This window comes from Entelurus aequoreus, linkage group LG14, assembly GCF_033978785.1.
Source record: "Entelurus aequoreus isolate RoL-2023_Sb linkage group LG14, RoL_Eaeq_v1.1, whole genome shotgun sequence".
NCBI lineage: Eukaryota > Metazoa > Chordata > Actinopteri > Syngnathiformes > Syngnathidae > Entelurus > Entelurus aequoreus.
In genome coordinates, this window is record NC_084744.1 from 29896282 (window position 1) to 29912459 (window position 16178).

The 16178-nt window shown below is 38.5% G+C and overlaps 2 protein-coding genes across 3 annotated transcripts in view; one reads left to right on the top strand and one right to left on the bottom strand.

Annotated features, from left to right (window-relative positions):
- LOC133664719 (protein crumbs homolog 1-like) overlaps positions 1-6499 on the top strand; it is a 43739-nt gene extending 37240 nt beyond the window's left edge. Inside the window, exon 8 of the mRNA XM_062069568.1 lies at positions 1-6499. Within this exon, the coding sequence (XP_061925552.1) occupies positions 1-253 (253 nt within the window). The 3' untranslated portion in view covers positions 254-6499.
- Positions 6452-16178, bottom strand: part of LOC133664720 (uncharacterized) — a 21554-nt gene continuing 11827 nt past the window's right edge. For both annotated transcript variants that reach the window (XM_062069569.1, XM_062069570.1), the window contains exons 6-10: positions 10640-10717; positions 10431-10568; positions 7364-7447; positions 7241-7291; positions 6452-7153 (exon numbers count right to left, since the gene is read on the bottom strand). In XM_062069569.1, the coding sequence (XP_061925553.1) occupies positions 7043-7153; positions 7241-7291; positions 7364-7447; positions 10431-10568; positions 10640-10717 (462 nt within the window). In that variant the 3' untranslated portion in view covers positions 6452-7042. The remainder of the gene's footprint in view (positions 7154-7240; positions 7292-7363; positions 7448-10430; positions 10569-10639; positions 10718-16178) is intronic.

The following is a 16178-nucleotide window of genomic DNA, read 5'->3' on the forward strand; positions in this document are numbered from 1 at the left end:
GTGTGAGAAGGACGTGGACGAATGTGCCTCTGACCCATGCATGAACGGAGGCTTCTGCATTAACTACGTCAACCACTTTGAGTGCGTGTGTGACATGAATTACTCGGGTATACAATGCCAAATAGACGTCAGTGACTTCTACCTGTACGTCTTTTTGGGCCTGTGGCAGAACCTGTTCCAACTGGTGTCCTACTTCGTCATACGCCTCGATGACGAGCCCGAAATCGAGTGGGTGTTCCACGTTAATGAGTAGCTCCCGGAGCTTGTTTGTGCACCGTCACAAAGACTGCAAACACACTGCTATTCATGAGATTGTTTCATTTTCTTCAATATAAACAAGTTGAAAAACGTATTCGGGTGTTCAGGGGTGGGTAGAGTAGCCAGAAATTGTACTCAAGTAAGAGTACTGTTACTTTAGAGATTTATTACTCAAGTAAAAGTGAGGAGTAGTCACCCAAATATTTACTTGAGTAAAAGTAAAAAGTATGTTGTGGAAAAACTACTCAAGTACTGAGTAACTGATGAGTAACCTGTTCGTTTAATAATGACGGCAACAAATAATGCCCAAAAACATAAAAATAGCAATGAGCAAATTCAGAGTGAGGAATATCTCTTAAGCAACTAAAACAATAATATATATTAAATAATAATACATTAACATAAAAAAAATTAAGGCAAATTGAGCCACGATAACTTAACAGCACCATAGGCTCAGTAGGCAGAGATTACAAAGGAAAATAACAAGTTAGCCTTTACGCCAGGGGTGTCCAAAGTGCGGCCCGGGGGCCATTTGCGGCCAACAGGTCACTTTTTAACGGCCCCACGGCACATTCTAAAAATACGATTAAAAAAATCTAAACATAAAAAGTGGTATAAAAGAGCAAACAGGTGAAATGTAACAAGAAAATGTTACAATGTTTACTCTAATGACACAAAGCTGCCATGCAGGCTGTTTCTTTCTTTAAAAAATAATAATGAATCAAAATCAATGTTATTATGAATTATTTACTTATTCAAGGCTCTATTTACATCACATTGAATATTCCACTTTGAGATATTTTTTTGGGAAAATGTTGCATATTTTGTGTTTACCATTTAAAAAAGGGCCTACAACAAACAAACAAAAAACATAAACAACAATAAAACTTATAATTGACGGATGGATCTGAAGTTGATCTTGAGACAATTGTGTTAAAAGTTTAAAAAAAAATGTACGATTAATTTTTTTTTAAACTTTACTGAGCAGGATCTTTTTGGATCCCCAATCATTTTAGTGGGACTTTTTTTTTGTGTCCATCCATCCATTTTTTGAGTGTCCCATCTATCCATCCATGCTGGGATGCTGGAGCCTATCTCAGCTGCATTCAGGCGGAAGGCGGGGTACATGTCATTGCTCAAAATTTTTTTTAAATTAAAATCAATGTTGTTATGAGTTATATACCGTTTTAAGGCTCCAATTATTATATAATCTAAACAATTCTACTTAAAATTTTTATATTTTGTGTTTTTTCCAGAAGAAAACAGGATTTTCTTTGACAAAAAGGGCATATAACTTAAATCTTTAACAACTTTAAATTGCAGACAGATAGACCTAATGTTGATCTAGAGATTTAAACCTTGAATAATAATACAAATAATAATACTGTATAATGACACATTTTTTATATTTTTTTCACCAAAACCCTTTGATCAAGCCTGATTGAAAAAATATACATTGAGACTTCCAAACATATATTGTATTGGTTTTTAAAATAAAAAATATCAAAATGGCCCCGCTTGCTTTGATTTAAAGTAAATCAAGTATGCTTGGTAGAAAATGCTCCAACGTAAAGCAAGGCTCCACTCTTTCAAAATGCGCTAGCTTGATCCTAATTTACATTGGCTGGTTCATGGACATGCAACCGATTAGCATTAGCCATTTTACATGGCGATTTCAACACCGCAAACAACCTTACAATCAAGCAGCCGGTGTGTAATAGGTACCATACTTACAGTTCGGGGTGTAACGGTACACAAAAATTTCGGTTCAGTACGTACCTCGGTTTAGAGGTCCCGGTTCGGTTAATTTTCGGTACAGTAAGAAAACAACAAAATATACATTTTTTTGTTATTTATTTACCAAATTTGTAAACAATGGCTTTATCCTTTTAACATTGGGAACACTATAATAATTCTGCCCAAGTTAATCAACGTTAAACTGCCTCAAGTTGTTGCTCAGATTAAATAAAATGACAAAACTTTTCTTCTACATATAAAAAGTGCAACATTAAACAGTTTCAAGTCAACTCATCATGCTTAATTTATGACAGCATTTGGGAAGCCTGTAGTTGATTTTTATTATGTAAATGTTATATTTTTTATCAACATGTGATAGCAGGCACCCTGCCATTCAAAACTAGGCTGCTCCATTACTAATGATTAATGTAACAATAGCTGAAAAAAATAGTACAATAGCAATAGGAGACACTATTCATCCCTGAACACCATGGAGTTCATGTAGGCTTAATGATGCAGTTACATTATTATATCAACTATCAGAGACAGAAACTCTTCATTTAACATAATGTCCTTTTTTGCTGCTTCAACACAGCTCAATCAACACAGAAAAAGGTAAAGTGAAATAACAGACAGACAGGGCTTTGCTGTCCGTAACACACACACACCGCAAAATGAGCTAACGTTACGCTAAAAGCGAATTAGCCTTCACCTCAAGCCAGGACTGCGAGCAAGCTGAGCTGTAGTTTATATTTCTAGAAGGTCAACGGGCTCATAGTAATGTTACTAGTAGTTGACTGGGAGGTGTTTATTATAATTTGGGGAGAGTCCGCTGCCTGATGCTTACCTGCTAAACGCTAAGCACTGACTACATGCGCTCTGAATACGCACTGCTGATTGGTTGTTACCGCTCTGTGTGTAACCAATCAGATGGTTATGGGGGTGGGACAATGCTGCGTGCTGTGTAGAGTTCTGACAAGACAGGCAGAAGGAAGCGGAGCAGCTTGTTAAGACTTTAGCTTAGGCGGCTACTTAATATGTTCGTGTGGAAACTCGTTCGGTACACCTCCGAACCGAACCGGAACCCCCCGTACCGAAAAGGTTCAATACAAATACACGTACCGTTACACCCCTACTTACAGTATAAACACAGTAGGGCACAACATAAGACGTTCAAATTCAACACAAAGCTACTTTCTAGTTAAACATACTATTGATAGCATATACAGTACTGCCATCTAATGTCTTGGAAGTGCAATTGCATTGCAAATCAGACACAAATGGCAGGATAAAATAAGATAAAAAAAACAACAATCATTATTAGCTCATTTTTAAATGTTACATAAAAAATACAATTGTATTATCAAACAATATTTATTAACACACACAAAAGTATCGAAAATTGGTTAAGTACCGGTATCGTTTCCCAGGTAGCGGGTATTGTTACCATATTGGTTTGAATGTGAATGGTACGCATCCCTACATGTGATTGGTATGCAAATGAGGTCAGTTCAATAGAAATGTGTCAAATTTTTGAACAGATATGTATTTGTGTGCAATTCAATGTTTCCACTTAAGTATAGATAATTCATTCTGATTATGATACGGAAAACTTAAAGGCCTACTGAAATGAATTTTTTTTATTTAAACGGGGATAGCAGATCCATTCTATGTGTCATACTTGATCATTTTGCGATATTGCCATATTTTTGCTGAAAGGATTTAGTAGAGAACATCAACGATAAAGGTCGCAACTTTTGGTCGCTGATTAAATAAAGCCTTGCCTGTACCGGAAGTAGCGTGACGTCACAGGTTGAAAGGCTCCTCACATTTCCCCATTGTTTACACCAGCAGCGAGAGCGATTCGGACCGAGAAAGCAACGATTACCCCATTAATTTGAGCCAGGATGAAAGATTTGTGGATGAGGTACGTGAGAGTGAAGGACTAGAGTGCAGTGCAGGACGTATCTTTTTTCGCTCTGACCGTAATTTAGGTACAAGCTGGCTCATTGGATTTCACACTTTCTCCTTTTTCTATTGTGGATCACGGATTTGTATTTCAAACCACCTCGGATACTATATCCTCTTGAAAATGAGAGTCGAGAACGCGAAATGGACATTCACAGTGACTTTTATCTCCACGACAATACATCGGCGAAGCTCTTTAGCTACTGAGCTAACGTGATAGCATTGGGCTCAAATGCAGATAGAAACAAAAGAAATAAACCCCTGACTGGAAGGATAGACAGAAGATCAACAATACTATTAAACCATGGACATGTAAATACACGGTTAATAATTCCCAGCTTGGCGAAGCTTAACAATGCTGTTGCTAACGACGCCATTGAAGCTAACTTAGCAACGGGACCTCAGAGCTATGATAAAAACATTAGCGCTCCACCTACGCCAGCCCTCATCTGCTCATCAGCACCCGTGCTCACCTGCCTTCCAGCGATCGACGGAAGGACGAAGGACTTCACCCGATCATCCGTGCGGTCGGCGGCTAGCGTCGGCTAGCGCGTCTGCTATCCAAGTCAAAGTCCTCCTGGTTGTGTTGCTACAGCCAGCCGCTAATACACCGATCCCACCTACAACTTTCTTCTTTGCAGTCTTCATTGTTCATTAAACAAATTGCAAAAGATTCACCAACACAGATGTCCAGAATACTGTGGAATTTTGAGATGAAATAAGAGCTTTTTTGTATTGGATTCAATAGGGTACGAATACTTCCGTTTCAACGATTGACGTCACGCGCAAACGTCATCATACATAGACGTTTTCAACCGGAAGTTTAGCGGGAAATTTAAAATTGCACTTTATAAGTTAACCCGGCCGTATTGGCATGTGTTGCAATGTTAAGATTTCATCATTGATATATAAACTATCAGACTGCGTGGTCGGTAGTAGTGGCTTTCAGTAGGCCTTTAAGTGTTTATCTTGTGCCTTAGCTCCTGTTGGTAATTTAGATCACAACATATGTGAGACATTCCCACACAGATTTTATGATCTACCACTATAGGTTGGATAAAAGTAAGATGCTGGATTGCATTTATTGTACTAGACTTGAGTGATGAAAAAAAAAAAACCATCAAATAAACCCCCATGATTTTTTATTATTACTTAATCTCTTCTCCAATTTCAAAATATTACAAAGAGAAACAATTCAATTTCAATATCTTCACAGACAAAACAATCCTTATATTGCGTCATCTGCTTTTGGCAGGTAACTACTTTTTTGAAACAAACTACGACAGCAATGTACAATACACAGTTATTTTAAATAAATAAAAAAAATAATACATTGGATCATTTTAACCGGCAGTTGTGAGTTTATTAAGGCTTGTTTCTTGCACTGTTCCCTGTAACTCTGCAGTCAAGTCAAACAGGAAAAGGACACGTTCACAAAATAACATGCCATTCATTTATAGAGAATTAGAATACAGCAACTAAGTGGATTTATGAACAAGCTACACACAGTTCACCTGCTACTGACCAGCGTAGAATGATGATTACCACAATTTCCGGACTATAAGCGACTACTTTTTTCCTACCCTTTGAATCCTGCGGCTTATAAAAACGGTGCAGCTAATTTATGGATGTTGTTCACTGACAGCCATAATGCAAAGTTTTCACAAAACACTTGCAAATACACTTAAACGGTGTGGTATTTTTTTGTGCTATGGCATCGTCTTTTGGATGAGTTCACTCATTGCAGGTGTGGTTGAGTGAATGCCTAAATTGTTTCCTGCTGTTTAAAGCTTTGAACCGGAAGTAAAAGTGTCGTTCTGTCTTCTAGTCGTTGCTAGCGTTTCTACTCATATGTATTCCTCATTTATCACTCCGAGCAACGCTTGTAAGTTTTGCGATATAACAATTCTTTCTTACTAAACCGTCCCAGGTGTGATGTCTGTAGGAGTGTTTTCATGCATTGTAATAGGGCTGTGAATCTTTGGGTGTCCCACGATTCTCGATTCAAAAACTATTTTTTCCTGATTCAAAAGGATTCTCTATTCATTCAATACATAGGATTTCAGCTTGATCTACACCAGTCTAGTAGTAGATTTTTGTAAAAAGCTTTTATAATTGTAGAGGACAATGTTTTATCAACTGATTGCAATAATGTAAATGTGTTTTAACTATTAAATGAACCAAAAATATGACTTATTTTATCTTTGTGAAAATATTGGAGCCACTGTGACACTATTGTTCTTTTTTAAAATTTTGTATAAATGTCTAATGATAATGTCAATGAGGGATTTTTAATCACTGCTATGTTGAAATTGTAACTAATATTGATACTGTTGTTGATAATATTCATTTTTGTTTCACTACTTTTGGTTTGTTCTTGTGTCGTGTTTGTGTCTCCTCTCAATTGCTCTGTTTATTGCAGTTCTGAGTGTTGCAGGGTCGGGTTTGGTTTTGGAATTGGATTGCATTGTTATGGTATTGCTGTGTATTGTTTTGTTGGATTGATTAATTAAAAAAAAAAAATTGAAAAAAAAAATTTGAAAAAAAAATAAATCGATTTTTTAAAAATGAGAATCGATTCTGAATTGCACAACGTGAGAATCGTGATTCGAGTTCGAATCGATTTTTTCCCACACCCCTACATTGTAATGTAATGAAGCTAGCGTTGTTAGCATTATATAATATGCTAATGCTAACACGTTTAAGAGTGTCTGTGTTCGCATTTTTACCTTGCAATGGCATTCTGTTTGTATTGTTCCAGTGTCACAAATTCCTCAATACATTTACCAAGACGTCACTGTGGAGTTATTGAGTCTGTCTAGCTGATTGGAGAGCGAGCTTCCGCAAGTCTGTTATGGTTAATCAGCCGTTTTACAGGCAATGTTTGGAAACAATTAAGGTATGTAAATAAACAATTCATAAAATCTTTCTGTGTGAATAACTCATTTCACAATGTATATATCTTCGGTGTGGCTAATATACAGTATATGAAATTTTTTTTTCCTTTTAGCGCTCTATAGTCCGGAAAACACGGTATCTAAAAATGAAAAGTATCATAAGCTCACATCGTGACAGATTGCTAGCAATGGAGCTTACATTCACAGAGTTCTTTGTAGATCCGCTTGCGTATCTTTGGTATGTCTGCCTGTGAGAAATGGAGTGGCTGACCCAAGGCGAGGCATCTGGAATACTGGTGAGGGAGAGCAAAGGGGAGTCATTAATTCGTGTCTGGGCTGACGGGTCAAAAGTACTAAGAGCTGGTGAGGCATGCACGTACCTCCAAGACAAAAACACCGCAGTCATTTTCGTTGGTTTGCTTTGGGACATTCTGTCAAGATATTAAAATAGTTAACTCAGTAGCCAGTAAAACCTTCACTCCAAAATCTGAGAAGAACCATACCTCATCGAAGGACACAGCCCAATCACTCACAAACGATGTCTGTTGTTTCTCAGTTGCTTCGGTTATCAGGTACTTCAGGATATTCTGCAGTAGACAAAAGACATGTTGATAAGTTCCCAGACAATACTACTACCGTATTTTTCGGAGTATAAGTCGCACCGGAGTATAAGTCGCACCGGCCGAAAATGCATAATAAAGAAGGAAAAAAACATATATAAGTCGCACTGGAGTATAAGTCGCATTTTTTGGGGAAATTTATTTGATAAAAGCCAACACCAAGAATAGACATTTGAAAGGCAATTTAAAATAAATAAAGAATAGTGAACAACAGGCTGAATAAGTATACGTTATTCGAGGCATAAATAACCAACTGGTATGTTAACGTAACATATTATGGTAAGAGTCATTCAAATAACTATAACATATAGAACATGCTATACGTTTACCAAACAATCTGTCACTCCTAATCGCTAAATCCCATGAAATCTTATACGTCTAGTCTCTTACGTGAATGAGCTAAATAATATTTGATATTTTACGCTAATGTGTTAATAATTTCACACATAAGTCGGTCCTGAGTATAAGTCGCACCCCCGGCCAAACTATGAAAAAAACTGCGACTTATAGTCCGAAAAATACGGTACTTTTTACATTTTTGGTAAGAAAATTGTTGGAAAAGTTTGGACACCCCTACATTAACATGAATTCCCAAGATTTTTTGTGAGAATAAAATGTGTGTTCCCAAGACTTATGATTTCAAAAAACAAGTATGATATAATTCAATTGGTACGTAAAAGAGGAACAATTATCAAATGCATAGGGAATTGTGTAATAATATCACGAGGAGATTATACTCTAAATATATCACTGTAACGAGCAACCATTGCGATATTTTGTGGACTTCTGGATCTGCCTCCCGGGAACCTTTTGGCCCTGAAGACCAGCTGCTGGGTCTCTGCCACACCACAGTCCGTTTGGAGAGACTGGAGGAAATGTGGATGAAGAGACCGGGCTGCGGAGCTAGCACTGAGCGCCGGGACGGACAGGCTTCACAGTGTCTTGGCTGAATGAGCAGGTATTGGACACCTCAGTCTCTTTAGACGTATCCTCGCTCATCCATGCGGATTGGACACTGGCCGAGTTAGTGGGCGGCCGAGAGTGGAGTCGGCTCTCTTGGTTGCTTTGTTGGGTCTGCTCCTATCTCTGGCCATGCTCCCTCCACCCCAGCAGACGATGGCGTGGAACACCGCAGAGGCCACCACAGTGTATATGTTTTTGTTTCTTTTTATTCATATCTGCATGTAGAAGTGGCTGGTTGCATCAGCTCTGCTCTTTTTAATGTCTTCAATGTCATTTGTGTTCTTTGATGTTTCCCTCTTACACACAAGTAAGAGGGATGTGTGCTATGGCTATGAGTAGTTCTTTCCCTTGGCCTCAGTCTGGACCCCCTCTCCAGGGACCCAGGCTTAGACCGATTTTTTTTCTCACCGCCCCCATTGTTTACCTGTATCTCACCTTTTTTGTAAGGGGCGCCGGAAGTTGGCACACCTGTCAGCAATCCTGTTCTGTCTCCCTGTAATGTTTGATCCTGTTCTGTCTCCCTGTAATGTTTGTCTGAACTTGAATGGGATTGTGCTGAAAATTTTAATTTCCCCTCGGGGATTAAAGGCCTACTGAAATTTTTTTTTTTTATTTAAACGGGAATAGCAGATCCATTCTATGTGTCATACTTGATCATTTCGCGATATTGCCATATTTTTGCTGAAAGGATTTAGTAGAGAAAATCGACGATAAAGTTCGCAACTTTTGCTCGCTGATAAAAAAACCTTGCCCCTACCGGAAGTAGCGTGACGTCACAAGCAGTAGTGCTGCTCACAATTCCCCGTTGTTTACAATGGAGCGAGAGATATTAGGAGCGAGAAAGTGACGATTACCCCATTAATTTGAGCGAGGATGAAAGCTTCGTGGATGAGGAACGTTAGAGTGACGGACTAGAATGCAGTTCAAGAGATATCTTTTTTCGCTCTGACCGTAACTTAGGTACAAGCTGGCTCATTGGAATCCACACACTCTCCTTTTTCTATTGTGGATCACGGATTTGTATTTTAAACCACCTCGGATACTATATCCTCTTGAAAATGAGAGTCGAGAAGGCGAAATGGACATTAACAGTGACTTTTATCTCCACGACAATACATCGACGAAGCTCTTTAGCATGAGCTAACGTGATAGCATCTGTCTCAAATGCAGATAGAAACTAAATAAATAAATCCCTGACTGGAAGGATAGACAGAAGATCAACAATACTACTATTAGGAGACACCGAACCAAACACTGGACATGTAAATACACGGTTAATGTGTATTCGACGCCTGTCAAAGCCTAGCAATCCTGTTGCTAGCGACGCTAACTTAACAACGGGACCTCATCAGAGCTATGATAAAAACATTAGCGCTCCACCTACGCCAGCCAGCCCTCCTCTGCTCATCAACACCCGTGCTCACCTGCGTTCCAGCGATCGACGAAGCGGTCGGCGGCCCGGAGACGTAGGAAGTCAAGGTGAGTTTGTCGCTAGCGCGTCTGCTATCCAACAAAGTCCTCCTTGTTGTGTTGCTACAGCCAGCCACATACACCGATCCCACCTACAACGTTCTTCTTTGCAGCCTCCATTGTTCATTAAACAAATTGCAAAAGATTCACCAACACAGATGTCCAGAATACTGTGGAATTTTGTCGAACAAAACAGAGCTGTTTGTATTGTGTCCAAAAGGGTCCAAACACTTCCGTGGACCTCGCGACGTCACGCGCATACGTCATCCTCCAAAGGCGTTTTGAACCGGAAGTTCCCCGGGAAATTTAAAACTGCACTTTATAAGTTAACCCGGCCGTATTGGCATGTGTTGCAATGTTAAGATTTCATCATTGATATATAAACTATCAGACTGCGTGGTTGGTAGTAGTGGGTTTCAGTTGGCCTATAATAAAGTATTTCTGAGTCTGAAATTGCCCTCAATGAAAACGAATTTGACGCTCCTGTACTATACGGATGTGGAGGACTGCGACTTACCCGTGCAACTTTGCGCAGTGCATTCCCTTGAGAGTCGAAGAGACATATTTTCCTTCTGGCGATGTCTGCGACAACCAGACACCAATGCACTTCCAGGTGGACGGGCACCAACAGCAGAGTCTTGGAGAACAAATCAACCTGCGGAAAAGAAACTCAATAAATGGATGCCTCCTGAGACTGAATGTTTTCATAAAGTGTGTATATTGTACCTGCTTTGTCCATCTCTTCACGCCATCATAGCCTTTGGTCATGAGTTGTCGATGGAAGAAGCTGTTGATAAAATGGACCTAAAGGTAATAGAAAGACCATTGTGTTGGTTTTGTCTAAATGTTTTTCATTCATAATTATAGGAGTTCATAATATACACAGTCCAGTCAAAAAAAAAGATCACACACTTTCTGAGAGGGTCATTAACTTTGAAGTATGACATATTTACTGTGGCACTGTCAGCTTTGAGAATACAGTATCTCACAACTAATGATACTTTAGAGTAGTCTATGTACAGCTTATACAGCAATGTATATTTACTATCCACCAACAATGAGTTAATACACAGTCATTATGATCTTCACAAGTGAGTAGCAAGATAATTCTCTCTTTCCTACAGTCCAGTACGGTGGTGATAGCGTCATTGTTTAGGGCTCTTTATTGACGGAGTACCACCACAGAAAACACTTGGCTCTCCAAGTACCACCATAATGACCTACATTAAAATACAGTAACAGAGTAGGCTCAACTATTCATTAAAAACAAGGCAGAGGTTTTATTTAACAAGTATATTTGGTAACACTTTAGTATGGGGAACATATTCTAAGTAACAAAGACTTAATTTAGAGTTATTTGGACACTAGGGGAACATATTCTAAGTAACAAAGACTTAATTTAGAGTTATTTGGACACTAGGGGAACATATTCTAAGTAACAAAGACTTAATTTAGAGTTATTTGGACACTAGGGCAACATATTCTAAGTAACAAAGACTAAATTTTGAGTTATTTGGACACTAGGGGAACATATTCTAAGTAACAAAGACTAAATTTAGAGTTATTTGGACACTAGGGGAACATATTCTAAGTAACAAAGACTCAATTTAGAGTTATTTGGACACTAGGGGAACATATTCTAAGTAACAAAGACTTAATTTAGAGTTATTTGGACACTAGGGGAACATATTCTAAGTAACAAAGACTTAATTTAGAGTTATTTGGACACTAAGGGAACATATTCTAAGTAAAAAAGACTCAATTTAGAGTTATTTGGACACTAGGGGAACATATTCCAAGTAACAAAGACTCAATTTAGAGTTATTTGGACACTAGGGGAACATATTCTAAGTAACAAAGACTCAATTTAGAGTTATTTGGACACTAGGGGAACATATTCTAAGTAACAAAGACTCAATTTAGAGTTATTTGGACACTAGGGGAACATATTCTAAGTAACAAAGACTTAATTTAGAGTTATTTGGACACTAGGGGAACATATTCTAAGTAACAAAGACTCAATTTAGAGTTATTTGGACACTAGGGGAACATATTCTAAGTAACAAAGACTTAATTTTGAGTTATTTGGACACTAGGGGAACATATTCTAAGTAACAAAGACTTAATTTAGAGTTATTTGGACACTAGGGGAACATATTCTAAGTAACGAGGACTCAATTTAGAGTTATTTGGACACTAGGGGAACATATTCTAAGTAACAAAGACTTAATTTAGAGTTAGTTGGACACTAGGGGAACATATTCTAAGTAACAAAAGACTTAATTTAGAGTTATTTGGACACTAGGGGAACATACTCTAAGTAACAAAGACTCAATTTAGAGTTATTTGGTTAGGGTTAAGGTTAGAGGGTTAGGGTTTTAATTAGAGATGTCCGACAAGGGCTTTCTTGCCGATATCCGATATTGTCCAACTCTTAATTACCGATTCCGATATCAGCTGATACCGATATATACAGTCGTGGAATTAACACATTATGATGCCTAATTTTGTTGTGATGCCCCGCTGGATGCATTAAACAATGTAACAAGGTTTTCCAAAATAAATCAACTCAAGTTATGGGAAAAAATGGGGGGGGGGGGGGGGTGTATATTGTAGCGTCCCGGAAGAGTTAGTGCTGCAAGTGGTTCTGGGTATTTGTTCTGTTGTGTTTATGTTGTGTTACAGTGCGAATGTTCTCCCGAAATGTGTTTGTCATTCTTGTTTGGTGTGGGTTCACAGTGTGGCGCATATTTGTAACAGTGTTAAAGTTGTTCATACGGTCACCCTCAGTGTGACCTGTATGGCTGTTGACCAAGTATGCCTTGCATTGTGAAAAGCCGTAGATATAATGTGACTAGGCCGGCACGTAAAGGCAGTGCCTTTAAAATTTATTGGCGCCCTATACTTCTCCCTACGTCCGTGTACACGACGTTGTATTAAAAAGTAATACATTTTACTTTTTGAAACCAATACCGATAATTTTGAAAACGATAATTTCCGATATTACATTTTAAAGCATTTATCGGCCGATAATATTGGCAGTCCGATATTATTGGACATCTCTAGTTATAATAAGGCATTAATAAGTACTTAATAATGACTAGTTAAGAGCCAATATGTTACTAATTTGCATGTTATAAGCAACTAATTAATGGTGAATATGTTCCCCATACTAAAATGTTACCGTATATTTAATATTTTTGGCCATTGTAACAATACACACAGTTTGAACAGTAACACTGTGATTAAATATAGGAAAATAAAACACTGTACTTTAATCAAGTAATTATTTGGTATACCACTATATAAGGCAACTAAAGAAGTGGTCAGCCTGCATACATTTATGAATTATGGCAATATGAGGAAAGTATGGACCTCTCTAGTCAAATTGATTTGTGTAAAATGGGACGGAAGAAGCGAGAGGAAAGTAATTTGCAGCAAATGTTTTAATGATTTTGACTCCGAAGAAAGGTTTTGGTCAAAGTTTGAATGGAAAAATGGAAAAGACTCAAGCTAAAGGTGATCCCGAAAATCAGGAGCACTCTCAGGGGGAGAATGACGGAGTCGGAACTTTGAAAAAAATGGAGAAGGTAGAGCAGACCAGGGGCCGTACTTATCAAGCTTCTTAGAATTACTCCTAAGAAGTCTGCTAAGAGTTGACTTAAGAGTAAATAAATTCTTCGCTGAAAGCTGCACTTAAAAGTTAGTTATCAAGCGTCTTACTCACACTTTCAGCGAAGTGTAGGACTGAATCTTAAGTGTCACACTCAGAGCTGAATTACGACATTACTATGTGCCGTAAACGGAATTTTAGGTGACGTAATTTCTGTGTCCATAGAAATGACCAATCACGGAAGGGAATCCGTTGTCTAAGAATAAAGAAATATCTTGGAAATATTTAAGTGGACAATGGGAGTGTATATTTTGACAATAAACTACAAAATAATACAAAACAAACTAGTCCCCGCCGGTACTCACGCTACCGCTCCCTCTCTTCTCTCGCCCACACACTCACTGACGTCACTCACCTCACGGCCACACGCATACGCTACTGTCATAACATTTTCTTTCCAATTCATTAATTAGGCAACTAATTTGAAACTGGTGTGGATGGCTCTATATATACTAGCCCACTGCAGACACATGCAGAAATCAACAAGGAATCGAAAAGTATTAAATCTGTGACAAAAATAATATCCGCTCTGTCTAAACGATACCGTTTGATCAGCTGCTCGTCATCAAAAAAAACAAAACATTGTTCCGTTCCCTGAACGTTCGCGCACGTCTCTCTCGCCTCAGTGCCATCCCCTGCTGGCAACTCCTAACCACTTAAGACACCTCTGAAGGTCTCTTAAATATCGTGGAGAGTAGGAGTGATTCTTAGACTTAAGAACGTTGATAAAAAGCTTTTATTCTTAAGTTTGAGAGTAGGACTAAATTTCGCAAATTCTCAGGACTTAAGTGTAAAATGGCACTCTAAGAAGCTTGATAAGTACGGCCCCAGGAGTTCAAAAAGATGAAAAAAAAGAAGGTAAGCCACTAGTATTCTACTTTCTGTCCTCTTTTACTGATGTTTTCCTCCAGATGCTTAAGGAAATGCTGAAAGAGTATGAGAAAACACAGGCTATGGTGTCTAAGGAAGAAGAGGTGAAAGAGCAGGGAGGTCCTTTAAAGCAGTGTTTTTCAACCTTTTTTGAGCCAAGGCACATTTTTTGCGTTGAAAAAATGCGGAGGCACACCACCAGCAGAAATCATTAAAAAACGCAACTCAGTTGACAGTAAAAAGTCCTTGTCGCAATAGTTGGATATGACTTTACAGCATAACCAAGCATGCATCAAAATAGCTCTTGTCTCAAAGTAGGTGTACTGTCACCAACTGTCACATCACGCCGTGACTTATTTGGAGTTTTTTGCAGTTTTCCTGTGTGTAGTGTTTTAGTTGTCTTGCGCTCCTATTTTGGTGGCTTTTTCTCTTTTTTTGGTATTTTCCTGTAGCAGTTTCATGTCTTCCTTTGAGCGATATTTCCCGCATCTACTTTGTTTTTATCCTTCTTCGTGGGGACATTGGCGATTGTCATGTCATGTTCGGGATGTATATTGTGGACGCCATCTTTGCTCCACAGTTAAAGGCCTACTGAAATGAATTTTTTTTATTTAAACGGGGATAGCAGATCTATTCTATGTGTCATACTTGATCATTTCGCGATATTGCCATATTTTTGCTGAAAGGATTTAGTATAGAACAACGACGATAAAGATTGCAACTTTTGGTATCTGATAAAAAAAAGGCTTGCACCTACCGGAAGTAGCGTGACGTAGTCAGTTGAACATATACGCAAAGTTCCCTATTGTTTACAATGATGGCCGCATGAAGTGAGAGAGATTCGGACCGAGAAAGCGACAATTTCCCCATTAATTTGAGCGAGGATGAAAGATTTGTGGATGAGTAAAGTGCAAGTGAAGGACTAGTGGGGAGTTGAAGCTATTCAGATAGGGAAGATGCTGTGAGAGCCGGGGGTGACCTGATATTCAGCTGGGAATGACTACAACAGTAAATAAACACAAGACATATATATATACTCTATTAGCCACAACACAACCAGGCTTATATTTAATATGCCACAAATTAATCCTGCATAAAAACACCTGCGTGTTTGTTATGCTAGCTCCTAGCTCCTCTGCTAGCTCCTAGCTCCATAGAACACGCCAATACAATTCAAACACCTGATCAACACACACAATCACTCAGCCCAAAAGACCGTTTACCTAACCCAAGGTTCATAAAGCTTATATATTTTTAAAAAGTTACGTACGTGACGCGCACATACGGTCAAGTTATCGAATGTTTAGCAGCCAAGGCTGCATACTCACGGTACCTGATATTCAGCTGGGAATGACTACAACAGTAAATAAACACAAGACATATATATACTCTATTAGCCACAACACAACCAGGCTTATATTTAATATGCCACAAATTAATCCTGCATAATAACACCTGCGTGTTTGTTATGCTAGCTCCTAGCTCCTCTGCTAGCTCCTAGCTCCATAGAACACGCCAATACAATTCAAACACCCGATCAACACACACAATCACTCAGCCCAAAAGACCGTTCACCTAACCCAAGGTTCATAAAGCTTATATATTTTTAAAAAGTTACGTACGTGACGCGCACGTACGGTACGGTACGTGTTATGCTAGCTCCTAGCTCCTCTGCTAGCTCCTAGCTCCATAGAACACGCCAATACAATTCAAACACATGAT